The following is a 25,643-nucleotide window of genomic DNA, read 5'->3' on the forward strand; positions in this document are numbered from 1 at the left end:
GGGGGGGGGGGAGAGATCTGCTTTGAGGGGGAAGGGAAGGGGGAGAATGATGGGTTGGGGGTTTTTCTTCTAGGGGAGAAGGGAAATTTTAGAGTGAGAAGGCTGGTTGGTTGGAGGACTCTTGAATTCAACTGGAAGAGAATTTGAAGAGATAGTAGAGGGTCTATCTCTTTCTTCCTGTACTTCAAAAGTCGATGATGATGATGCGAGATACGAAATCTATACAATCCACTCGCTCCTGCACCCCAATATGCCAACGTGGATATCATCAAAATCCATCAAACGCCAAAAAGGACCGAGACAGGAGAGAGACAGAGAATGGCTTCACCCGCCCGCCCTCAAACAATTCAAGACCTCACACCCTTCCTCTTCCGATCGCGTATAGCACCTTCCATCCTCAAAATCATCCCTTTCAATCCCACCCCTCTCTCACAATTCTCCTCCAACCAACCCTCCATTCTCTCACGACAACTCCTCAAACTCCTCACCACAGGCAATTTCCTCCCATCCTCATTCTCGACATGCATGAGAGGGTTCAACAACAGCCCAAACAATTCATTCCAAATCTCCGTCTGCCAATACCGCTTCAAAGACTCTCGGATGCGATACGTTTTCTTCGTCGCACCACCAAGATGACTTACGCCCAAAGACGAGGAAGGGCCACCCTTATCCGCGCTCGTCTCCATATATTTGCCAAACAGTAGCGAATGCACAATACCCGCCATACCGTGATAATCGATCTGATAGGTCCACGGTCGCAATTCTCTCATTTCTGCACAATCCGCATCCGTGGTTTTCCAATCCGCGATGAATGCGACGTGGTCTTCGAAATGCTTCATGTCGACTCCACGACCAAAGTCGATGAGACAGATGCCTTTACTCGACCAGCCATGAGCGCCCGACGGGAAATAGGTATTGGACCAGTCGGTTTCCATGCCTGGATCGTCGAAGCGGACGAGGATGTTGTCGCCTTTGAGGTCTCCGTGGATGAGGTGTTTGGAATGCATGGCTTCTACTGTTCGGAGGAGTTCGATGCTGAAGAACATGCACAACATCTCGTCCATGCCACCATTCGAACCGGATTCTAAGCGAGCGATGTTGACCAGGTCGAGAAGAGTCCCTTGGTCTCGGAATTCTTCGACCAAGAAACATTCATCCCGGAAGAGATGCATTTCGTGGGCTTTGACAATGGACTCTGAAGCGCGACTAACGCCTAATCTTCGATGTGTGGCACGTAAAATGTAAAATTCCCAGGATGAAGGTGGTTCTTCCATCTTGATGGCCTCCAGAGGTCTTCTATGAGTGAGTTTTCCCAGACGTGAAGTGGAAACAGAAGAAAGTTCTTGGCCATCGTCGTGGTCATCACCGAGAAGATCTTCTCGTTCTTCGAGAGAGCCCGCGGCACTATTCTCGACCAAGTAGACGGGAGCGAAAGTACCGGCTCCGAGCTCTCGTTTGATGGTATAAATGCCACCTGCTCCGGGAAAGGCAACCATAGGCGGTATGTTGGAAGTCTTCTCCTGAGACTGGCTTTGGCTCTTTCGTGATGCTTGTAGCTGCTTGATGTACTTCTTGATTTCTGACGTCTTCCCTGAAACAGCATCGAGATGCTCGTGGTAACCTTCGTAGGTCGTCAGAGATGGCTTCATCTGAGAGAGAATGCTTTGACGAAGACATGGGTCCATGGGATTGCACTGAAGGTCCTTGACAATGGGACCTTTCTGGACAGTGTCCGCGTTCGCAGGTCCCTCTAATTTTGCATCAATTTGTGCTTTAGATGTGCCCTGTCCAAGTGACAACGTGCCTTTGGTGCTCTTCGTTCGAATAGGTTGAAGGACCCTGCGTTTGTCTTCATCCATGTCAGCTGTCACATCATCAAATGGACTGCTAGGAGGTTCATTGTCTTCATCTTCGTCTTCTCCATCTTCATCATCAAACCCAACAGGCATACCAATCTTTCTACTAGGCGTCTTTGCACCAAAGTAGTCCTTTTCCGGTCTCCCTGTGGGTATACCCAATGACGACTCCGTCTGCTCAACAATGGGCGTCATAAAAGGCAGCCTGTGATTGGGCACTATGTTCATGTCACGCATCTGCATTACAGGCGGTTCGTAGTCTTCTGGGGCCACGGGAATGTAGCGGGTCTGAGGATTCTCATCGTGGACAGGAGTCATGGCTTCGTCCACCTCGTAAGTGTCCTGTACTGTGGTTTGCGCCGATGTCACACCGCTCTCGTCGTCTTCCTTTGGAACGTGCTTGCTTGTGTCAAAGTCGGACCAGCCTGATACATCAGTGCGATCATCGTCACATTGCGCTCCAAGGAGTTCATTTCGCGTCTCATCGCCATATTCGCTCGCGGGAGCCGAGAGTTTGCCCGTTGCTGTGCTTTCGTCCCCAGTCGTGTAATCATCTTCATCATCCTCGCTGTCCTCGTCACTCTCCTCTTCAGACTCCTCTTCCTGCCGTTGTTGCTCCGATTGGGATGGCAGGGGTGCACTGAAGATACCATAAATCTCGTCCATGGCCTCTTTAGTGTTGATTGTCATTGTTGGTTCAGGGGCAACCGACTTTCTTCGCTTCGGCTTCGACTTCGGCGAGTCCATGTTCAGCTTGATCGTCTGCGTCTCGTTCTTGATGTGCTGGACTTCCATCACCTTGATCTTGCGCGTTCGGTTTGCGCGTTCTTCGCGTCTCGCCTTCTTGGCTGCATCGATTTCTTGCTTGGAAGGTGGCGTGTTCTCATCGTTCTCGTCATTCAATGCCAGAGTTTTCGTGACTGTCGTAGGTCTGCTGGAAACTTCAGGCTTGGGCAGCGGTCTGGGTTCGAGATCCGTGTCTTCAAAGATTTTGAACCCTTTCTGCTTCGATGTCGGTCGCGAAATAGGCATCTCCTGGTCAGCATCGGAGAAGATGGTGAACGGCTTGTCCTTGATGACCGACTTTGCTAAAGGCGCGTCTTCTTGTTGCATCTGCTCTTGTAGGGGCGTTGGCGTGTCCAACTGGATGTCGAAAGACTCGCTCTTGGTCAGTTTCTTCGGCTTCTTCTGCTGCTGCTGCTCGTTCCGCCAATCCTTGTCCAACCACCCTCGATGTCGCGCTCGTAGCTCTTCAAAGCAGTACTCCACAGCCAGATTGCCTGTCACTGGGTAAACAGCCTCAAGGTTTACAAAAACGCACTCCAGCCTACCAGTCTTTTCATTGAACACGCACTGCTGCTCATGGCTACTACTCGATGACGACGAGTGCGAGGAAAGATGTCGTGGCATTGAACGAGAAGACTACGAAACACGCGATATTTAGTCCTGCATTCGTAAATACGTGGTCTCCTGTCAGATCGCGGGAGGGTGACTTACCTGGTCCTTGAATATCATCATCTTCTGCATGCCAGTATTTGTTTTACCAGCCATGAGCTTCTGCCCGGCCATAGGCTTCACTTCTGCGGCATTCTCCTTCTTGCGATCTGCAAGCGTTCCAATGTTGTCCCAACCCTTCGAGCTGCTTCCAGACGCGGGTCTCGAGTCTTCGCCGCCGTCAGTGAAGATGGCCATTTTCGCCTTCTTGCTGCCGCCCGCAGCACTGCGACTACTCTGCTGCTGTTGAGTAGGAGAAGGCGTCACAGCAGCAAAAGGGTCCGTCTTTGCTGCCAACGCCGGCCGCGCAGCAGGCAAAGCTGGACTCGACGGCTCCGTTGTGTCCTCTGGTCGTGCCTCCTTCCGCCGCTCGAACTCGCCAAACTTGCGCATCAACCGTTCTGAGGGACGAGCCTCGTTCTCGATGCCCATCTTGTAGATCTCCTCCGCCTGGCTCCATCGTCCCGCGTTCTCCAGCCACGCCGCGAACTCTTCATAGTACAACGCCAGACCCTCGCCAATGCCATGTCGCGCCAGAAACACAAACACTTCCCGAGGCGCATCTGAGAAGAGTCGAATGTAGTGTAGCCAAATCTTCAAATATCGCACGTCGTTCTTGTAGTCTTTGGAGGATTGGAACGTCTTTGTTGCGCGCTCTAGGAGAGGCAGTAGTCGTGATTGCGGTGTTGCTTGTGCGGATGGGTATGTGTCGAGTGTCCATTTGACGTATCGATCGTAGACGTCGAGCGGATCGTCGGCCTCGTCGATGTTGGCCAGTTCCCTCTCAAACTCGGCGCGCTTCTCTGCATGCGCATCGTTCGGCGTCGGGTTGGCTCCCAGCAGCGGTGGTGAGTAGAGCTGGGCCAGCGCTTTGGCGGAGCGGCCGCTGGGAAGAGCCTGGATGTTCTCCTTCTGTCCTTCAATCACATTGAAGTCGATCAGATCGTCCGCCATGGTCGTTGGGCGTGACTTGTGCTGGGCGTGAGTCTCCAGTGACAGAGAGTGAAAGAGAGATAATCCAGCTGGGTGGGCATGTTTATTTGTTTACACATGTCAACAACGCCCGAAAGTGGTGGGAATGACAACCTTGGTTCCTATCAACGCGATTATACAGTATACATGATGGACCTTGAACAGGATACAACGTTATATCTATCTGCTTTTACTGGTACTGATACCGTACTACTTCTTACTGCGCTTCACCCTCCACAGCTCAAATAGAAAGAATGATGCCACCAGATACATGCTGCCTGCAAATACCTGCGCGTACAGATAGCCCCATCGGCCCATGCTCGGTCGGCGAAGATACAGCGCAATCACTTCCGCAAATGTCGTGGGCAGCACTGTCGTCAGCCATTGCAATGAGAGGAATGATGGTACCTCGGCGAGACCAGCGACCTCTGCGCATAGTGGTCCAATGGTCATCCAGAAGGTCCCGATGAAGGCGCCAGCAACAATCGCAAAGAAGATCAAGACGCCGTAACTATTGCCAGGAATCCAGACGGCGAAGATCAGGATGGCATTGAACAGAGTGGAGCATGCTGCCACCTCAATCCGACCCAGTCGATCGCTCGCCAGGCCGACAAGAGGTCGTCCAAACCCCGTGCCCAGATTCAGTATGGCAGTCAAGAGACTCGCCTGCGACTGCGTCAGGCCCGCCACGGCCACAGCATAGTTGCTCAGGCTATACAATACTGCCATGTAGCCAAACAGATTGACGAAACCCCACGCAAGCAGCAAGACGCAATCATATCTCCGGAGGAGATGTGTGGCAAAGCCCAGTTGCGGTGGCTTCACCACATGATTCCGATCCTTGACCAGCAGCGTTGCCGTCAAATTGCCCACCAAGCACAGTATACCAGTGATCCGCAGTGCCCACCGCAGGCTAATCTGCTCAATCATAGCATTCGTGCCCAAGCTAAACGCCAACCCTCCAAATCCGGACCCACCACTCGCAATGCCTCCCGCTAGACTCCTCCGTTTCGCAAACCACTGCGGCAAGACTTGAATGCTCGGAATGAAAATCCCTCCCAGTCCCAATCCAATCAAAACTCCCTGACTCAAATACAGCTGCCAGATCTCACTCGCGAAGCTGGCCGCGATGAAACCCCCAGCAAACATGACACAGCCCGTAGACATGACCACCAAGCGACCCCATTCGCGCGTGAGCATGGTGCAAAGCGGGGAGATGATCATTGCCACACCGAATTCCAACCCACCGATCAACGCAAAGTCCAGCGGTCGGGCGCCGGGGAAGTAGTCGTTGGCGAGGTAGTGTGAGATGTAGACTCCGTAGGAAGCTGCGACACCCCACGTGAAGGCATTGAGAATGGCGAGTGCGCCGCAGCAGACCCATGCGTATCCTCCATCGGGAGGAGCTTCTTCACGCTCGAGGAGGGCATCTTCTCTTGTGTCGTTGTCGTTGTTGTCCTTGTCCTTGTCCTGCACCGCTTCTTCATCTGTTGTTGTTCGTTCCGGACTGGAATCTCGCTCTGTTGCTTCAATTTCTTTCTCCAGAGCCGAGAGATGGTGTTCGTCTGTCATACTTGCTGTGGTGAGTAAGGTAAGGTAGTGTGCCAAGTACACACATGCAGGTTGAGTTCCAGGTTTTTCTCTTCAAGTGAAATCCGATCTGCACGCCATTGACAATCGCCCCCAAAAATGCAGATGGATAGGGCAGTTGTATAGTAGTAATACAGGTACAGTACAGTAGGAACTTCCACTCTACCACTCCAAAAGGTACCTATAGGTAGGTAGGTATCATACAACTAAGGTAGGTAAAAAATACAAAAAACCCAGCCCGTATCGCAGCTCAGTGCATCCATGGATGTACATGTAATTCTCTCACTGGACGACACATACGACAAGTCATTATGATGACTTTTTTTAAAGTTGCCCGTACCACCTCGTCTGCCAGACGGAGGACGGGAGCCCAGAGGAGAGGAGAGGAGAGGAGCTAACTCGGCAATAGAACGGCACTGGCTAGCCGACTAGCGAGAATTGTGACTAAGTTTTTTGTCTCGTCCTTCTTCTTCCAACATGTTGTTGCTGTATTTAGCCGGGCCGGTGGTATTTGCAACATCTTTTTGCCGCGTGAGCGCATATACGGATTACGGTATACCTTGGTCCTTGGGGAGGTACCTACCTGCTGACACGATATCTACCTTACAGGTGGCCCTAGCTCACTCACTACTTGGCATTGGATACCTCAGGCAAGAACGTATTATGTTATTTGAAGCTGGAGGGAGAGAGAGAGAGACTCTTTCCTGTTCCCCAACATACACATTCACCGCATCAACACACAAACAGCTCTACCAAGGATACTGCCTCAACTCCTCTTCCCTCTCCATATCCAGCCCCTTCGCAACCTGCTCCTCATGTTTACGATCCAAATATTCCAACAACACATCCCCATACCTCTCCTTACCCTTATACTGACTCACATCCTCTCCCCAACTTCTCACCGCACTCGCCAGTCTCCCGGGGACATACGGCTCCTCTGCAATTTCCGTAATTGGATGAAAGTACGTGCGAATGGTAAACACAATCCCCCCACTCCGAGGCAATCTTCGCAGCGACTGCCTCTCGGAGCGGAACCAATGGTGTTCGATGGCCTTGTTCTTCTCCGCCGTGAACCAGCCATGGCCATCGTGGTCCTCGTCGCCGATGCTGTAGCTCCACGCTAAATCCTCGTCGACTTGGATGAAGTAGTTGTGGCGCAGCACGACTTTGTCGGGCATCATGCGGCGAAAGGCATTCGTCATGCCTTTGTGGAGTTTGCTCTCGTACCCGGGGACGTGGCCGGACGTGTGAATTTCCGGGAGGCCCATGCCGAATTTATCTTCGAGGCGCCAGAACCCAGCGAGCAGAATTGATCCCGCGAGGAAGTAGTAGATACCATCTTCTCTCTCAAACATGATGGCGAGGTCGTCTTGGATGAGACGTGCGGAGAGTTGCATGGGATCTTCCGCGTGGCCGTTCATGGTGAGACGATCTTTGCGGATGTCAAAACTTTCGTGCGTGATGATGTTGTCGATCCCCACGTCGGTTTTCTGGAACATCGAAGGGTAGCGTTCGGGGAGATAGGAGGCGAGTTCTTCCAAGAGTTCGACTGCGCCATCGAGGGCGCGAGGATCAGAGTCATCGGTTCTGCAACATTTGGCGCCTCGCTCTTCAATGCGGCGTTTCTTGTCGGCATGGAAGCGCAGATAGTGATTGTCGAGCTCAATCCAGTCATCCCACTGGTGGAGCGTTCGAAGCCCCATGGTGATGTTGTATTTCGGTCCGTAACGGAATGGTCGATACTTGAGAGGAGATGTATCAGTGACAGACCAGTTCGGGTAAGGAGCTACCGCCGGTCGCTCGAACTCGATAGGCGTCCATGCTGCAGTCTGTTTAGAGGAGTAGTTGACGAAAGGGTTGGTTCAGGAATACTGACTGCCGAATTTGCGATCGACTTTCTTGGTGTGCGCGTCGACGACGGCTTGCGGGACAGGCGTGGACTTCCTCGAGCGTGGCCAATGCCATCTGAGCCATAACGACCGTCCTGGTAGTACGCTTGTTGGTCGAATATACACAAATGCCCAGATGATCAATAATATGCTCAAAAGCGATATGTATAGTGGGGCCGGAATGGTTGCGGCGCCCAGAATGTGTTGGGAGCGTGGCTGGAGGATTTTCTCAGACTCGGCGGGAGTGCTCATCGTCGAGGTCGAAGATGCGCTTCACTGGATATCATATTATAGAGCACTACAAGCTTTTGTCGCATTGTGATATTGCGTCGCGATCGTAGGTAATCAGACACGACGACCATAATCTGCGATAAGAAAGCCGATCCGTGAAGTAGGTACATGTAGAGTAACATCGCGCCCACGTGAGCAGTCGTCAACTCCAACATCCTCCAAGGATGATAGGCTCGGTTTACCCGATCGGGCAAAAAGATGAGACCGGTAATGCATATAGCCATATACCACCAACACCTATACACTGCGCACATCCTCCATTACACCTCTCTGTTACCTGCAAGTTATCAGCAATTCCGAGTTGATTATTGGGGTAAGGCTGTGACTGTGAGTGTGGTAGGTAGTGATTCTGTTGCACTCGGCTGTTTGTACATTGCAAGTTGGACACTGCGCATTATAACAGCGTCTCAATATTCGGCAGCGTTTGCTTCGCATCCCCTGCTGTGCTCTTCTTCCTCTTCAGTAGACAATAATCGCCATATACCCGCTTGTACTGGAGAGGTACAAACGGCAAGTCTGGGACCCAGCCAAGCCGTCCAACGATCCCAGTCGACCCAGCATCGAGATATGGTAGGCACTTGACCTTGTCCCAGTTTTTGTCATCGGTGATGTAGCTTGGCTCGAGTCCCGTCACTTGTGTACTCGGAAGGTGGAGATCAACGAGGAATTTGCAGTGTTTGAGGTCGACGTATTTCCCGGCATCCTCTCGGTTCTCGTCGTTCATGCCTGGTGGTACCAGCCATGTGCCAGGAAACAACCCAAAGCCCTGTCCAGCTTCGGAAAACTCGCCGGGCAATAGGCCCTTGAACTCACTGCGAACAAACTTTGCTCGGACTCCATTGGGGAGTAGGTAATGTGATGGAAAGCGATACCATTCCTTGCCCAGGCAGACTTGGTCTCCAGCTTGAGAAACGCCTGCGCGATGGAGTGGTTCGTAGATAGACAGTGGAGCGCCGAAAGCGGTCATTGTCCCCAGAGTTCGGAAGGCTGCAATGGCAGTCGCGGCAAGCACAAACCCGACGATTCCAAGGAGGCGGAGCTGAACGGGGATTTTGCTCATGAGATCCTTTGGGTCATTGGAGCCGAGATTGGCGAGAATGATGTGGCAGGCCATAGCGGCATTCAAGACCAGAGCTGGGTACGCCGGGTACATGAATCGCTCTTCTTTGTGCGGCTGCAGCGTGAAAATCGCCAGCCACAGGTAGAAGGGTGTGACGAAGATGACTCCACGAAGATAGCTTGCTCTCGTCGCGCCTTTCGTTCGGAAGAAGTGCTGTGCGAGCACAAGCGGCATCGACAGAAGCGCCAGCAACAGCCAGACGTGAAAGTTGAGAAACAGGTTTCTGAAGTAAAAGTGCCATGGCTCTGTTCCGTAGAGCTCGGGACCTTTGCTACTAAAGACATTGTAAAGCACAATGTTCAAAGGTACCAACACTGTCTTTTTGTAGAAGAAGGTATCGACTCCAATCTGCAGTGCAAGAGTGAAAAGAGTCCGAACGACTCCATCAACAATTCGCCACATAAGGTCTTTCATACCATGAAGATCACTCAGAGAAGCTAATAGCAGCTCCTCTGCCAGGAACGGTATAACCATGGCGGCAGCGAAAGGCCACCCTATGCAGGCGCCCACTCCGATGGCCCAGATTCCCTGTGCGGTACGCAAACCACCCCGCCAGTCCATGAAAGCTGCCACACCAAGCATCACAAAGTACATAGCAAAACTGCTGGGCAAAAATGCGACGCTGGCGTGGTACAACCCGGGACTCGTGACTGTGATGCCCAGATAGAACATTGCGATCCTCGGGTTCAACACATTGGTGATTTTGGAATAGAGCCTTGCTTCACACATCGCGCAGATGGCCCCCAGCACGATCCGAAGGAAGTAGAATTCGGCGGCTTTTGGCCTACGGGCTGCAAGAAGCCGGGCAAAGGGTGTGACGAGGGCATGAATCCCGCTGTACGCCCATGATCGAATGGCATAATCGGGTGAGTACTCCCAGGTCTGAAAGCCATGGCCATGATTGAGGTAGTGAGTGGGCTCCCAGTAGTTGAACACTTCATCACAGTCCTGAATAGGACTATAGAGCGCAGCAACCGTGTGAGCCGCAAGGAAGATGTACGAGGCCGCTAAGGTGGAGATGTGGAAAGGGGAACTCGGCGACGAACTGCATGATGCTCAGCAACATATTAGATTGGTAGGCCATGTTAATAGAAATGCTCACCGGGCCCCTGATGGCAGCTTGGTAGGGCGATGCGGCGATTTCGATGCTGTCCTCGGTCTGCTCGCGCTGATGGCTCGAGGCGTGGATGGGGCCATGGTGAATGCAAGTCTTTCGACCCTACCTGGTAGTAGTAGTAGTAGGGTGGGTACATGTAGTTATTAAATATTAAGCTACGGTACTCTTCCCATGCCCGAGAACTGGCGGAAGCCGTTCCCCGTTCAACACGACCTCTTGGCGGCCATGACTGGTGACGGAGCCAGGGCCCAAGCTCCTCGAAATTATTGATTTGAACTTTTGAACTTTTCCACCACAACGACGCGAGCGACATTCTACCAAAACACAAACCACTTCTCAGCACTGCTCACGACAGCACTCGCTGCGCTAATGGTAACTGTAGACCAAGAACAAGACGAAGCACGACCTTCCAAGCGCATGCGCATTGAAGCGCCGCTCGACGGGTCAAGCAGCAGTACGCCGCGCGACGTGATCTCTGCTCAACTCGCACCAGACGTGCCATCGACGACCACTCCCCCACAGACCGGCAACATGACTGAGCCGCACGAGACTGGAGAGATTGTAACTGATCCATCAGCAAACCTCACTTTGTCAGCGGCGACAGCAGCGGCAGAGAGAGACAATGGTGGAGGTGTGAACGTAGTCAACAGCAAGCAAGAGAAAGTCTCTGCAGCAAGCTCAGCGGGCGCAGATATGGGTGATGATGAGAAATCGCCGCCGCTTCGCTCCAAAGAGTCCAACGAGGACCTTGGGACCCTCGACAAGGAGGAGACTTCTGAGGTGTCCATCCAAAGCGATGTTGGTGATGTAAAGATGGAGACTGCAGCGCAGCCACCGAGTGGCAACACAGAAGCTGAGTGGGAGGAGGACTCCTCACCATACTCATCATCATCAGATGATGACGAGACAAAGGATGATGACGAGACAAAAACCGCCTCGGATGCTGACAGCGACATCGTCTTCATGGACACGGAAGCTTTGACGAAATTTCTCATGAATAAGGACGAGGAGGGGGGTGATGATGGTGACAAAGCAAAGAAGACCGGAGACGGTCAGCCACGCACGATCAACGAGAAGAAAGAGCAATACCCACCCAGGCCAGTTATGAATATCACGCCGGAGATGAAAATCACAAATCTTGGGCACGTAGAGAGCATCGTCGGGAATGTGGTCCTGGTCAAGGGATTCAGATCGGATGGCACACACTTCGTTGTGGACCAGGGCTCTGTGCTCTGCCACGAAACTCGCGAAGTCATCGGTGTGGTTAGCGATCTACTCGGTCCGACACAGGAGCCCATCTATCTCGTGGGCTTCGCCAACAGCAAAGAGCTCGAAGAGGCTCGCATCCAACAGGGCAGCAAAGTCTACTACGTCGATGAACACAGCATCAAGGTCTTCACAGCACCACTTCAAGCGATGAAGGGGACAGACGCATCGAACATATACGACGAAGAAGTTGGTGAGGATGAGCAGGAGTTTTCCGACGATGAGGCAGAGATCATCAGCAAGAGGAAAAAGAAGGAGTTGAATTTGTTGAAGAAGGCTGGCAAGGGTCAACTTTCGCGACCTGCTACCAGAGGTGGCAGGGGTGGCAAGGTGGGACGCCCTGATGGAAGTGGCTGCGGCGGTAACATCGACGCGCCTATGTCCACAGGCTCCTACGGACCCTTAGACTATGATGACGAAGGACCATCACAGCAGCCAGCACAGGATTCGGCCACGGTTGCCCACCCTGGCTCCAGTCAGGATGATCTGGACGATGGCGGGTACAACCCCCTTCGGCGGCCTGACAACCTGTATGGACCGCCACCTCCAAGACCAGCAACGCGTAGTTTTGAGCGCGGCCGAGGTCGAGGTGCTCGTGGAGGCCGAGGTGGCGACAGAGGTCGAGGTGGTGGTAATAGAGGCAGAGGTACGGGTCCCTATAGTGGTTACGGAGGAGGCTCGAGGGACAACAGCGGACCTAGTTCGGGAGGCTTTACCCAAACTGGGTACTCGAACCCGTACCAAAGCGGCAACTCTCCGTGGATGCAGTCGCAGGCTCAGCCGCCGGGCTATTATCCGGCCAACACTGGATCGTACGCGCCGCATGCACAGCAGCATTACCAGGCTCCGACGTTCAACGGCCACCCCTTGCAGGCCCCGACCGCTCCACCACCGCAGCAATGGCCACCATATCAGAATAACTATGGTGCTCCTCAAGGCTGGGCCCCACCGCCGCCAGCACCACCAGTGCCAGGTTCGTATCACTTCCCGCCACAGTTTCCCACCATGCCGCAGCAGCAGGGCCAGGCATATCCTCCACATGGTCAGCAGCAAGCTCACCCAGCAGGATATGCTGCATATCCGTACGCTCCACCACAGCAGCAGCATGCCACAGGATACCCACCACCCGCTCCCTCCACGCCCGCTCAGGCGAGCTCAGCCCCGCAGGGTGTTGACTTTGGCGCCATCCTGCGCAACATCGAAGGCCAGCCAAAACCGCAGTAAATTTTGCTGCTTGCGCCTCCAGTTTGTTTTTGTGTTCGCCGGAGATGCCCAGCGCCCGGAATGTAGATGAGTGTGCCCGCGCAACGCGGGAAGCGCAGTCAGCGCGATGAATAGGACGGACAGAGCAGCATTGTGACGGTTTTCAATGCTGCTCTGTCCGTCACGATACTACTACTACTCAGTATAATGAGAGAAACAAAAAGAAAGAAAAAAAAAACGGCAAGTTCCAGTCTCACATGTCTCCTTTGTATAAGCCTTTCTGTCTTTTGTTTTGCCACGAGTGACTTCCTAGTCTCAAGGTATGATAAAATCGATTATCAGCAATTTGTAGTTCTCGTTTCTCGCTGAAATTGATAAGCTACCTAGGTAAGAAGCGGGTATAGTAAGGCCTTTCTCACTTACACCTGCGCTGACTATAGCGCTTACAGAAGCGCCGATAGACTGCTACAAAAGAGTCGAGGGTAGGAATGAGGTAGGTAATAAGAGAGAGGAAACTTCTAATTGCAGGAGTAATAGGATTTGAAGAATGGCTACCTGGTAGGTACCTTGGTGATACGAGAGCTTGGTGAGAAGCGGGTATAGGTAAGGTAGGTAGTAGGCTCTCTTGTTTGCAATTGTTGAGTATGGCGCTTGAAGAGGAGATGATGGAGTGCTATAAGAGAGGCTGGGGTAGGAAGGAGGGAGCGGATAGAGGAGACTTGTACTTGTACTTACGAGAGTAATAGCTTCTCGTCTCTGATTGTGCTGACTAGGGCGCTTGAAGATGAGATGATGGAATGCTACAAGAGGGTTGGGGGTAAGAAGGAGGGAGCGGATAGAGGAGACTTTTACTTGTACGAGAGTAATGGCTTCTCGTCTATGATTCTGCTGACTATAGCGCTTGAAGATGAGATGATGGAATGCTACAAGAGAGCCGTGGGTAGGAAGGAGGGAGCAGATGGAGGAGACTTCTACTTGTACGAGTTCCTAAGGTAAGGTATATGTACCTAGTGCGCTGAAGCAGAGACGGTAAGGTAGGAAGTGGGACTCTATAAATTTGATTATCACAGGTACCGTAGGAGTTACATAAGATGTGTACTAAGGATACACGTGTCTTACACCGGCAGATTTCAACAGAGATCTCGATAGATTGTGCCGAGATCTGCTTATGATATGTTCCATTCTCACGATCTCTTATTGCTTGGCTTGGAAGCAAGCCGTCGAGCAAGACATCATGGATGCATCAAAACATCACGTGATCACAGTAGTCATTGCCAGACCATCACCTGCCTACCTGAGATACATGTACCTTAATTTAGGTAGACGACGAGTGAGAACAACCGGTAGGTAGGTAGTAGCTAGGAGGTAGTAGGAGGAGGTGGTAGGTAGAAGCAAGTCTCGTGTAAAGTTCCCCTTTCGTCCCCCCGGGCCGAGATGTAGAAAATTGCTGTCGTCGTTTGTATGCACCAGCACTACCTGTACCTGCACTGACCGACCTTCTTCTAGCGTCGGTTTCGGCGGTAGACAAAGTCAGCAGCAAGCAAGCAAGTAAGCGGTCGAGGCAGCGAGTTATTGCTATTTCATTCCGATGGGGACTTAGGGTCCTCGGCAGTACTCGGCCAATGCTTCTGTTTCTGGAAGTTTTATTTGTTGGGCAGGCAGCGCGAAGGGTGCAACACAGCGAGGGTGTTGTTTTCTCTTTTCCTGTTGGTGTCTGTTATGTGTACCTTATGTAGCGATGGTGAATGTTTGTGTGTATGTGTGTGTGTGGGAAGATGGGCGCGCAGCAGAGGAAGATGGAGGAGAGGAGCAGACTCAGCAGAGGAGGAGGAGGAGTCAGCCGCCGCCGCCGCCGCCGCCGCAGCCATCTCAAGCTCGGCAAAATCGCTCTCCCAACGCGCGCCCGATGATGTGAAGACCACGAGTTTCGCGACGTGATTGCGCATCCATCCATCCAGTGAGGCTGGCTCCAGCAAAAAAAAGAGGTATGCTCTTCTTCCTTCACTTACCCTACTCTGGCTCCTGCTGCTGCTGCTGCTGCTACCCGCGCATCTCTGCTCTGTTGCTCTGATGTCGCGCGCTTTGGATGCACTGCTTCCTACCCCAGCTCTCTCTACACATACACACACCCACACACCCACGCGCGCACACACACCCATACCCACCTACGCTCCCACACCCACGCCCGCGCCCGCACCCGATCCCCATAACACCCCCAGCGCAGCTACTGCGATGGAAGTGGCCGTGTAACTACGGCCCTCGCGCATCTCTTCAGGCCCGACATGTGACATCTACTGTCCAGACACTAATGGCCGGTGCAGTATAGACGGGCTTCTTTCTGTCTTGATGGAAAACACACGCGCATAGCCCTCGTCCTTACCTTACGCCAACCTCCTCCGCCATGGCGTCTACTCCCTCGAATCCCACCTGGCAGCACGCGAACAACACGCCCGGCGCCGCGCAGACTCCCGACATTGATGGCGCGTTTCCGATAGACCACCACCCGCAGCAGGGCTCGAATACCGATGGACAGGACGCGATCCGGGAAGGAAAGCAAAAGGCAAAGGAGACCATGCAGGCGCAGGCACTCTCTAGAACACATTCGCCCGCGCCCTTCAACAACATGACCAATGGCTCGGCACAGTCCAATGGCGCTGCCCAACTGAGTCGCAAACGCTCGCGCGATGGGACGCAATTGCCAGTCACCGAGAGCGCGATGGAACCGCAACCCGCGCACGGCGCGGTTTTGCTGGATCGCTACATTCAACGCGACCTCTTGCATGGAGCAGCAATGATCGACCAGGCGCAGCGGTCGCGCGATCTTCTACTGGCCAAGGAGAAGGAAAGGGACTTCTACGCGACTGAGGTCATGGCGCGCCGGCGAGCAGATCCGGGCTCAATATTCGGCTACGGCTTCAGAGGATTTGGCAATGGCACTACTAATGCGAAGCCCCAAATTGTCTATAGCGCGCAGCGTGGGCCGCTGAAGGGGCGGAAGTGCAGGCAAATCCATATAAACCGCAAGGACTTGCAGCGCCAAGCGGAACAGCACGAGGAGCTCGTGCCTATACGGCTGGACATGGAGCTGGACAAGCTGCGACTGCGCGACACCTTTACGTGGAATCTGCATGAAAAGTGCATAAATCAGGACGTATTCATGGATTACCTGCTGGAAGATCTCCGGATTCCACCCGAGAATCTACGTGAGGTCTCTCAGCAGATCAAAGCCGAGATGCAGGAGCAGATACAGAACTTTTATCCCCATGTGATTGTGGAGGACGGGCCCGTCGAGGCCGGTGTGCCCTACTCGGGCCACAAGGACGATGAGATGCGGATACAGATCAAACTCAACATCACGATTGGCCGCATCACACTCATCGACCAATTTGAGTGGGACATCAACAATCCGCTCAATTCTCCCGAGGAATTTGCGCAATCCATGGCGAAAGAAAACGCGCTCTCGGGAGAGTTCACCACAGCCATTGCTCACTCGATTCGCGAGCAGAGCCAACAATATACGAAAGCACTATACTTGACAAATCATGCCTTTGATGGACGACCTATCGAGGACCCCGAATTGAGGGATAACTTCTTACCGGCACCTCTTCTGAGTGCTTTCCGACCTGTACAAAGCCAGAAAGACTTCACACCGTACATGTACGAAATGAGTGAAGCGGAGCTAGAACGGACAGAGACGTCCATGATGCGTGAGCACCGAGCACAGAAACGACAGCTCAACCGCAGGGGCGGACCGGCACTTCCCGATCTGCGCGAAAAGCCGAGAACTGTCAGGTCCTTGATCGTGCATTCGGTCATACCCGGCGCTGTCGAGACCTTTGAAACGACTGGCATCCCCAAAACGAGGCGTGGCGGCAAAGGGGCTCGTCGCAGTGGCCGAAATGCGGATGGTGAGATGGATTCTGATGATCTGGATAGCGAAGACTCTGCCACGGAACAGCAGTCTCCAGCTCCTGCTGCCATCGTGAATGTCGGAGGCACTGCTCGGACCAGGGGCATGCGCGGTGCAGCTGCACAAGCCCAGGCGAACATGCGTGCAGGTTATGGTCGATCTGCAACTCCTGACTCCCAGGCTGTGCCTACGCCCGCTCGAGAACCGCGGACTGTGCCTGAAAGATCCAGTCGACTGCGGGAAGAGAGCGCTGCTGTTGCTGAGGAGGAAGAAAGTCTGATTGTCAAGCTCAAGATTTCAAAAGCGAAGCTCAAGGCAGTTTGGGACGCTCTGCAAGCAAAGAAGTGGGCAAAGGAATTCCCGCTGTCAGGATACGCCTCCGCGCCCTCCACCAGCCTGAACACGCAGCCCGGTACACCTGCTCGAGGCGCTTCGGGCACACCCAACATGGCACCGCGAAGTCTACCTGCAACACGAAACACGCCTCAACCGAATGGCAATCACTCTCGTGCGGACTCTGCTGGGCGGCAGCCACAGGCGAGCCCGAGCAAGAACGGCATCAGCTACGACTCACGAGGCGCAGTCGATATATCGCATTGGCCGGGACCAGACGACGAGGCGCCACCTCCACCACCTTGGCTGACAGAATCCATTGCGACCCTTCGAGCCGAGCACCCTGATGATGATTTCATGCCTTTCATGCGTGCTTATACGATCGATGCCGAGACTGAAGCAACCATCACCAAGGGCAGAGGGCCCCCAACCGCTGGAGGTGTCCCAGCCGCTGGCACGAAATTCCAATATCTGCCCAGAATCAGGTGTAACGATTGTCCCGGCAAGCTGTACACTGCCGTTCCTGGCAAGGTCATACAGGACTTTTCGGTGCATCTCCGAAATCGCGTCCACCGGGAAATGGTCAATACAAGGAAGCAGGGAGGATCCCCTCAGGCGTAGGAGCGAGAAGCTCGGACCCTTCGGCCCACTAGGGAGTGAGACGTTCCAAGGCTGTCATGACCATGTGTGGTCGGTTTTAGCAACAGTCACGTATCGTCTGACATATATACCAGGTGTGAATGTCGCGGCCGCTTTCTTGCTTTCTTGCTTCGTCTTGTAGAAGAGCACCCAGGGAGAATTTACAGCGAGAATTCATAGAGAGAGAGAGATGAAAAGTGTGCAGTGTGGTAGACGGGAGAGATGAAAGCTGCAGGATAGCAATGTTGTATAAATGAAGTGTTGTCTTGCTAGCAGCTCGCTGCAACTACCTTATTTGTTGGATTATTTTTTCTACCTGGGGCAATTCCAACCCGCTCCAGATGGAACGAGACTGCCCCCTTTTCGTCGCGACTTTCCAAACGCATCAACCACTATTTCATCTCAGTATCATCAACCACGGGCATGGCGCTGCTCGGCGTGCCCCCGGCCGCAAACCACATCACACACACCTCAGCATTGTTGTACAGAACAGCTGATCTAGATGCGTGGAACAGAACAGAGAGGCGTCTCGGTCTACCCGATGCACCTGTCTGGCTTACAGCAACATTGTATACAGCCAGGTTTTCAGCCAAAGAACTGAGCGACCTCGTCTACGAGCGCTTCAACATCGTTCCGGAGGGCTATAAACACAAACAGCAGTGCGTGTATTGGCTCATGGAAGCGGACAAAGTCGATGGCAAAAGATGGACAGGTCCTTTCCGCTTTCTGGACCTGGCAGCGGAGATGCGCAACTGGATTTACACTCTTCTATTGAGCATGCCGAAAGCGACCAATGCAGTAGATTGGTTCACTACGCGCCGCTGTTACCCTTCGATATTGGGCGTGAGCAAGCAGCTGCAGCGAGAAGGCACAGGCATACTCTATAAGGGCAACACGCGGGAGATAGCCATTGCCTGCGGTTCCGAGCGCTTGTTACGGGATACTACCGCACATTGCAATATCAACCGCGTAGGGGAGAGCCTGGTCACTATCGGTTCGGCAGTCAATGGACTCATCGACAGATGGTGTAAGATAGATCCACACATTCACAAGTTCCAGAAGCTTTCTATCAGCCTCGAACTCAATGCTGGCGTCTCGCGTTCAACTCGTCGTCGTGCAATATGGCGAGCGACGCGTCGGGGGCATGCTGTCGAGTCTTGTGTCGCAGCCAGTCGTGTTTTGGCTCGTATAGCTTCACAGCTGGTCAGCAGCAAAGCACTCACATCCATCGAACTCCATCTTACTGTCACTCACAGCAAAACTTCCTACGCCTTCAATATGGCAATGCACGATGCAATGCTCCAGAAGACTTTGTGGCCTTTGACTGTCCTGGGACGTGGTCGAACTGTAAAGGTTACAGGAGTTTCTGCTCCCATCCAAAAGTACATCCAGGAACACGCGGCGAGAGACATTGAAGCCACCCTCCTCCCTACAGTACGCCTGTGCGAGACTGCAGTACAGCTCCGTGCCGCCCTCTATAGGCTCAGCCGCGGAATGCATTTAGACGAACACCCGAGACATCGCGAGTGTCTTCAGCTCACGAGATTGCTTTCTTTGCTCTTTAATGAGACTCGATATGTGGACGCGAAACTCGTGCATCGGTTGGCTCATGCTACTCGAGAATCTCAGGCGTTTCTAGGAAGCGCGGATGTGGCGCAGCTGAAGGAAAGATGTAAAGACCAGAGACGAGTGTGGTATTCTATATAGGTCTGAGTGCGGGATGTTTAGCGATGGCTGGATCGTGGTCTGAGGCTGTTACTACTGTCGTTGCTGCTGCTACTACTACTACTTGGAGTGAGCAAGAGCATAGAGTTTTGGTTTCGAATTAGGGAGGTTGTATGTAGAGAGGGCGAAATTAGACTTTTATAGGCATTTCGTTTCTCTCTCCCTCTTACATACACTCTCTCTCAGATCGAGAGAACCTGGTTTCGTACCTCGGGAATTGCAACAACTGCCCTCGTCGACTCCTTTCTCGCAGCGATAAGCTCATAGTAACTAGACTTATACCTGTACCTATACAGAAGGCTTATGTCGCGACGGTCAATTCCCTGGACTATCCCCTCGACGATCTATCAGACTTTCCGCATGCTGGCGCGAATTTCGTTAAGCCAGCAGATTTGCCATTATGTTCTTGTTTCCGATAATTTTGATGTAGTTGGTGCTTGTAGTGGCTTTGGTGCTCATAATTGAAAGCATCAAAAAATACCGACAATGTCGTTGTGGTATTCTCGAAAGAGAAGAAGTCTTTGGATGGAAACGGGAAGCGGGAAGCGGGAAGCGGGAGGCTCTGCAGACCGGCAGACTCTACCGAACCGCAGACTGAAGCTAGACAGGGATAAATGAAAGCTTATCTGCGCCATCTAATCGCCAGCTGGTGACATTCAAACACTCACTCACTCACTCGTCCCTCGTCTTACTGGTCTAGCTGTCCTATTCCATTCGCTCCACTTCACTTGTATTGCTTTGCAGTAGCTTCCTGCAATGATCGTCTAGATTCATTCTCTTCTCTCGTCTACGATACGTCGACCATCGATGTCAAGTCCGACCACACGACACGAATTATCAACATTCCCTCACGATGCTCCTCTTCTCAACCTTTGCACTGCTGGGCCTGCTCGCTCTAGCAGCTGCGCAAGACTACTATAAAGTCCGTTCTCTATCCCCATTCCGACTCCGCCTTTGCCTCTGCCTTCACCTCCAGCCCATTATCAACACCGTCTAACCCTTGATTCACCTCAGATCCTCAATCTCGACAAGTCGGCCGACGACCGCGACCTCAAAAAAGCCTACCGCCGCCTGTCCAAGAAGTACCATCCCGACAAAAACCCCGACGACGAGTCTGCCGCCCAGAAATTCGTCGAAGTGTCCGAAGCGTACGAAACTCTCATCGACTCCGAACTCCGCCAGATCTATGATCGCCATGGAGCCGAAGGCGTCAAACAGCACAAAGAACGCGGTCAAGGACGTGGTGGAGGCGGTCGGAACCCATTCGATATCTTCAATCAATTCTTCGGAGGTGGAGGCCATTTCGGACATGGAAAACGTCAAGGACCGGATATGGAAGTTCGCATACAAGTCTCGTTGAAGGATTTTTATACGGGCGCTGAGCATGAGTTCAAAATTGAGAAGCAGGTCATTTGTCACAAGTGTGAAGGGTCGGGATCGGAAGATGGGAAGAGGGATAAATGTGCGAAATGTTCGGGACATGGTGTGGTGATACAGAAACAGATGTTGGCCCCTGGGATCTTCCAGCAGATGCAGATGCAATGTGATGCGTGCGGGGGGCATGGAGAGACGGTACGACACAAATGCAAGACGTGTGGGGGTGCGAGGGTGGTTAAGAGCGAGGAGACGTATGATTTGTCGCTGGAGAAGGGGATGCCGAATGGAGCGACGGTCATGTATGAGAATGAGGCCGATGAAAGTCCGGACTGGGAGGCCGGGAGTCTGTTGGTGCATGTGGTGGCGAGTGATCCGCAGATTGCTGCCGAGGAGAAGGATCGGACGGATGGGACGTTCTTCCGCAGGAAAGGAGAACATTTATTTTGGAGAGAGGTGCTCTCATTACGAGAGGCGTGGATGGGCGATTGGACACGCAACCTGACACATCTCGACGGGCATGTCGTGCAGCTTTCGCGTAAACGAGGTGAAGTCGTGCAGCCGGGGCATGTCGAAGTGGTCCCCGGCGAGGGCATGCCCGTGTGGAAAGATGAGAGCGAAGCATACGGTGCTCTCCACGTCGAGTATGTCGTGGTCTTGCCGGATCAGATGGAAAGCGGCATGGAAAAGGAATTTTGGGGCACATGGGAGAAGTGGAGGAAGAAGATTGGAGTGGATTTACACAAGGACTCGGGAAGGCCTGCCGTGAAGCATGATGAGTTGTGATCCCTGACTGATGATTTTGAATCACGCCTTGGGAGGCTAATGTGGCTGTGGGCTGTGGCTGTAACTGCTGCTGTACTTTGAGCGTTTGCATGTTAGAGCATAGAATCTTTTTTTCTCACTACCAGAATATGCGAAAGAAAGAAAAATCCTTTTCTTTTTCGAAAAACCGGTTCATTCCCAAGGTAGGTATATCATCAAGTCGTACTGCTCATCCCACCATAATATATTACACACAAATATGTCCATAGAACCCCCCAAACTCCCATCCCATCCCCTCCTCAACCTCTGATCCCCCTTCCTCATAACTCCCTCCCTTCCCTCATCCTCTGAAATCTATGTCTTCTCTCCTCCACTGGAAGCGAATCTCTTGCTCGATCGTCAAAGGCGCGGAAGCGGCCTTCGATACTTTTACTTGCTACAGTGCCGAATTTGAGACTATATTTATGCGTTAGGATATGAGAAGATGGGAAGATTGTGGAAGGACAGTGGGATGGATGGTGGGGGAGGGATGTAATGGTGAGAGGGATGATGGCTTACGCGGAGTGGTCGGCTGTGACTAGATATGCTCCGTAGATGGGTATGGAAGCGAGAACGGTGAGGGATGTGAGGGCTTTGAAGGTTGCGAGGGACATTTTTTCTTTTTTGGTTTTCTTTTTTTATTGGGGGTGTTGGGTTGATTGGGTTTGGTTGGATGTGATGATGTCTCTCTCTCTCTTGTGTTTTGTGTGGTAATGTCTTAAATCTTTGATCTTTGATTGGTATCACTTGTCTCTGAGTTCTTCTTCTTTGATATTGGTAAATGGTTGAATGTGGAGTGGATCTTCATGTAGTGGCACCGTTGCTGCAAGACATATATATATGTATGCCCGTTTGTTCTCTTCCCGTTGTTGCGGCATATCCATGGTGGTGGATGCTGGCATCACCTACCTCTCTTCCTACCGTATTCTCCGTGTGTCATGCCATGCGATTGGAGCACCGTCCGAAGACATTTCGTGTTTACGACAGAATGTGGTGTGATCATGGGCTGTTCTGATGCCTCTGAGTGAGAGTGAGGTTGGAAGTGCGATCTTGGCAGGTCGGAGAAGACGCCGAGGTCTCCTAATCGATCACACCACCATCCGTCGGATCAAGGCTTCGGACTCATCCGAACGCCCTAGTTCGGGAAATTATCCTCTATCACATGGATTGTCACTACACAGTCAACATGTCAGAAAGGACATACCGTACATTGGGCACAACGACGTGCAGGCGCCGGTATATGTCCGGTATATGCTACGTAGAGCTTCTTCTTCTTGTTCTTCTTCTTCTTCTTCTTCTCCTTCTTCCCCACCGGCTACACTCTGCCGACCATATCGCATCCAAGTGCGAAGGCGACATGGAGCGGCCGGTATGGTCACGATGGTGTGAACTGTGAAGATGAGGTGAGGGAAAAGACCTAGTTCGGCCGACAGCAAGAGATGCGTGCGATTGGGCATCTCTTTCTGACGGCCAGACTTCTCCCCTGATGTATCTCTACATTCTCTACTTAGTGCCCCCTCCTCGTCCGCACTTTCGTGGCCGCGGCCAACCGCGCCCATCATATGTCTACCTGGACTTCACCTCGATCGCAAGCGCAACTCTGCTCATTCACCTAATCGCACGCCGCGGCCACGGGGGGCCCCCCATCTTTTGAATATTATACCAGGGCCGAGAATCGAGAGGGGTACCCTTCACGGTGCAATGCAAAGTGAGAAGCCGATACCGAGAGAGCACATGACGGTGAAGGTGAAAAGTTATACCTTGTGGTTTTATTCACACAGCGACTAGCCAGAAATGGGGGCTGCCCTTAGCCTCAAAGATGGGGGCTGCCCGGCGCCTATCGCACCTCAAACCATGCCATCTTTCCATACTGGCATCATCCTTCCCCGCGTCGCGATAGCCGCGAGCACCTGTACCCGAGACATCCAAGCGGCAGAGTTGCCGGACTTTTTCTTATAGGGAAGTGTCTTGGGTCTTGCACGAATGAGTGCAGCAGAGTTTGAACTCTTGACCCTAGCCAGGCCAACAGCTACTACTTCTGTAGCCTTGTCGCTGCCATCATCTCGCAACGACTACTGCTTCGAATCAGGTTCGAAATTAGCACTCCCGCCTCGCGAAGCAATGACCTTTACGAGCCTGTCTTCTGTCTTCTGCACATCACAACGACGGTATGAGAAAATTGACATACTTGATGGAATCCCTTCTCATCGTCTCCAGTGCAATACGGAAATTTGCTGCCCATTCGTGTGTAGCATGGCCCCACTCCTCTATACAGCCGCTCCACATCGCCCTCGTTTCCACGGAGCCAGCGTAACGTTCTACTGAGGGATATTGTGCTAGTCCTTGCTGGCAGTGGACTTGCCGGGTATCAGCCACAAGCGGAGTACTTCTAGAATACCGAGCAGAAGTCAAAAACAACCAGTGGACACTGGAAGTGCAACTTTACCCCCATTCTACCAACGAAGTCATGGTCGGGGATAGGCGAGACCATGCGCATAATACTCCATGCCTGCTTTCGATATCCCGACCCATGTTTTGAGAACAGTATCACACAGTCTTGGCAGGGTTTCTAGACACATGCTCGGACAGGGCCCCGAACTGGAATGGTACAGTATACGACGTTGGCGCAACTTCCTGTCTGCTAGCGTCCATGATCTTTGCTCACACTACACCGTCAGATCGGACATCATGGCCGGTCCACCAGACAGGATCAGGGCGGAATGGGGGCAAATATCCTACCAGCTCATGAAAACGATGGGTCGTCTGGTGAATGCTCTCAACACCCGAACCTTTACACTGGACAACCCGCTCGTACGCGAAGCCTACGACCCGAACTTTTGCGTGACCAGCAGTCCATATTTCTGGTCACAGAGCGTCCAGACGCTGGAGGACTATATCAATGGAATTCAAGAAATGAATAAGACCAATCCGAATTGGTCGGCACAAAACACCGCGTTCAAGGATGTCATTTACATCGATGACACGCATGCGAATGCCATCAGTAGCATCGAAGTCCACAACATTCCCGACGGTATCATCAGACAAGTGATGACGCTGTTCAAGTTCCATCTCAAGGACGGCAAATGGAGAATCTATACGACAGAGGCGCTGGCGGGGTTCGAGCCAAACGAGGGCTCTGGAATTGCGCGTGGACCAACAGGCTGAGAAAGAATCCCGGGATCGACCCATCACCAAGGCTCTCGCGCCGCATCTATGTTCTGCGTAGCCACATGGTTCAACTGGGTGATGGGAAAGAGACGGCAAGAGAAAGAGCAGGACCACTCGAGACGACGTCGGCGCAAAGCTGATCAAGAAGGCTATTGAGAAGTAGCATATCTGAGACAACTCCACTATCATCTGAAGACTATATAGAAACCGAACCAAACATGATCCGCCCGCTTCGACTTCACCGAACATCACACTTTCCCAGATTCACTACTACCTACCTCCTCTTGACTTGCCAAATCACCTAGCGATGTAGAAACCACCCCCCAGGGATATTTTAACACTACCTACCTACCTCCCTATATACTAGATCAAACATCTCCCTCTCTAGATATGCAATACTATCATCCCTGCCCAATAGCGCTCCTGCCTCCAAATTCTCTCTCTGCCTACCTGCTACAAACCACCTCCAAACAAGCAATATATACATACATACGTATATACACATTCCAGACGATTATCCCCGTCCCTATACAGAACAAAAGCAACTACAACACTATCCTTATAGTAAAAGTAGTAGCAACTTCTTTTTTTTCTTTTCCTTTTTTCTTTTCTTCAAGAAAAGTTCCTCGACAAGCACTACTAAAGTAAAATTCCTAGTACCTTACCAGTATTACCTTACCTTACCTTACTTATAGATACCTATCATCATCTCTTCCCTTCTCCAGCCGTCCGTCCGTCCGCGTACCAGAACGCTTTCGGAGCGAAAGAAGAAAAATATTAGTAGGGTTGTTGTTTAGGTCCTAGGTAGTATTAGGTTACTTAGGTATTAGGTTACTGTAGGTTACTGTAGGTAATAGGAATTAGGTATAACTAGGAAGTAAGGTGTAACTAG

The 25,643-nt window shown here is 52.3% G+C and overlaps 9 protein-coding genes across 9 annotated transcripts; 5 read left to right on the forward strand and 4 right to left on the reverse strand.

Moving 5' to 3' along the window:
• Positions 1-120: 120 nt before the first annotated feature.
• On the reverse strand, positions 121-4,307 carry SEPMUDRAFT_149135 (uncharacterized protein; the record flags this gene model as incomplete). Its single annotated transcript, XM_016905364.1, has 2 exons — positions 121-3,278; positions 3,354-4,307. 2 exons carry the CDS (start codon positions 4,302-4,304, stop codon positions 348-350), a joined length of 3,882 nt encoding a protein of 1,293 aa, XP_016760591.1. The 3' UTR covers positions 121-347.
• Positions 4,308-4,532: 225 nt separating this feature from the next.
• Positions 4,533-5,894, reverse strand: SEPMUDRAFT_65577 (major facilitator superfamily protein; the record flags this gene model as incomplete). Its single annotated transcript, XM_016909724.1, has 1 exon — positions 4,533-5,894. One exon carries the CDS (start codon positions 5,892-5,894, stop codon positions 4,533-4,535), a length of 1,362 nt encoding a protein of 453 aa, XP_016760592.1.
• Positions 5,895-6,622: 728 nt separating this feature from the next.
• On the reverse strand, positions 6,623-8,135 carry SEPMUDRAFT_85505 (uncharacterized protein). The gene is made up of 2 exons (XM_016910387.1): positions 7,789-8,135; positions 6,623-7,734 (listed from the first exon to the last, which is right to left on the reverse strand). The coding sequence occupies exons 1-2, from the start codon at positions 8,051-8,053 to the stop codon at positions 6,662-6,664; spliced, it is 1,338 nt and encodes a 445-aa protein (XP_016760593.1). The 5' UTR covers positions 8,054-8,135; the 3' UTR covers positions 6,623-6,661.
• Positions 8,136-8,147: 12 nt separating this feature from the next.
• On the reverse strand, positions 8,148-10,409 carry SEPMUDRAFT_156191 (glycosyltransferase family 22 protein; the record flags this gene model as incomplete). Its single annotated transcript, XM_016907661.1, has 2 exons — positions 8,148-10,257; positions 10,315-10,409. The coding sequence occupies 2 exons, from the start codon at positions 10,407-10,409 to the stop codon at positions 8,487-8,489; spliced, it is 1,866 nt and encodes a 621-aa protein (XP_016760594.1). The 3' UTR covers positions 8,148-8,486.
• A 733-nt stretch (positions 10,410-11,142) lies between these two features.
• SEPMUDRAFT_141384 (NAF1-domain-containing protein) lies at positions 11,143-12,819 on the forward strand (the record flags this gene model as incomplete). The annotated part of the gene is made up of 1 exon (XM_016902963.1): positions 11,143-12,819. One exon carries the CDS (start codon positions 11,143-11,145, stop codon positions 12,817-12,819), a length of 1,677 nt encoding a protein of 558 aa, XP_016760595.1.
• Positions 12,820-15,107: 2,288 nt separating this feature from the next.
• Positions 15,108-17,986, forward strand: SEPMUDRAFT_149138 (SNF5-domain-containing protein). Its single transcript, XM_016905365.1, has one exon. It carries the CDS (start codon positions 15,200-15,202, stop codon positions 17,660-17,662), a length of 2,463 nt encoding a protein of 820 aa, XP_016760596.1. The 5' UTR covers positions 15,108-15,199; the 3' UTR covers positions 17,663-17,986.
• A 117-nt stretch (positions 17,987-18,103) lies between these two features.
• On the forward strand, positions 18,104-19,824 carry SEPMUDRAFT_107991 (uncharacterized protein; the record flags this gene model as incomplete). Its single annotated transcript, XM_016900711.1, has 3 exons — positions 18,104-19,352; positions 19,388-19,474; positions 19,592-19,824. The coding sequence occupies 3 exons, from the start codon at positions 18,104-18,106 to the stop codon at positions 19,822-19,824; spliced, it is 1,569 nt and encodes a 522-aa protein (XP_016760597.1).
• Positions 19,825-20,099: 275 nt separating this feature from the next.
• Positions 20,100-22,392, forward strand: SEPMUDRAFT_149139 (DnaJ-domain-containing protein). The gene is made up of 3 exons (XM_016905366.1): positions 20,100-20,327; positions 20,420-22,000; positions 22,103-22,392. The coding sequence occupies exons 1-2, from the start codon at positions 20,259-20,261 to the stop codon at positions 21,563-21,565; spliced, it is 1,215 nt and encodes a 404-aa protein (XP_016760598.1). The 5' UTR covers positions 20,100-20,258; the 3' UTR covers positions 21,566-22,000; positions 22,103-22,392.
• A 433-nt stretch (positions 22,393-22,825) lies between these two features.
• SEPMUDRAFT_149140 (uncharacterized protein) lies at positions 22,826-24,981 on the forward strand. The gene is made up of 2 exons (XM_016905367.1): positions 22,826-23,751; positions 23,801-24,981. Exon 2 carries the CDS (start codon positions 24,089-24,091, stop codon positions 24,746-24,748), a length of 660 nt encoding a protein of 219 aa, XP_016760599.1. The 5' UTR covers positions 22,826-23,751; positions 23,801-24,088; the 3' UTR covers positions 24,749-24,981.
• Positions 24,982-25,643: the final 662 nt, after the last annotated feature.

This window comes from Sphaerulina musiva, assembly GCF_000320565.1.
Source record: "Sphaerulina musiva SO2202 unplaced genomic scaffold SEPMUscaffold_5, whole genome shotgun sequence".
Lineage (NCBI taxonomy): Eukaryota > Fungi > Ascomycota > Dothideomycetes > Mycosphaerellales > Mycosphaerellaceae > Sphaerulina > Sphaerulina musiva.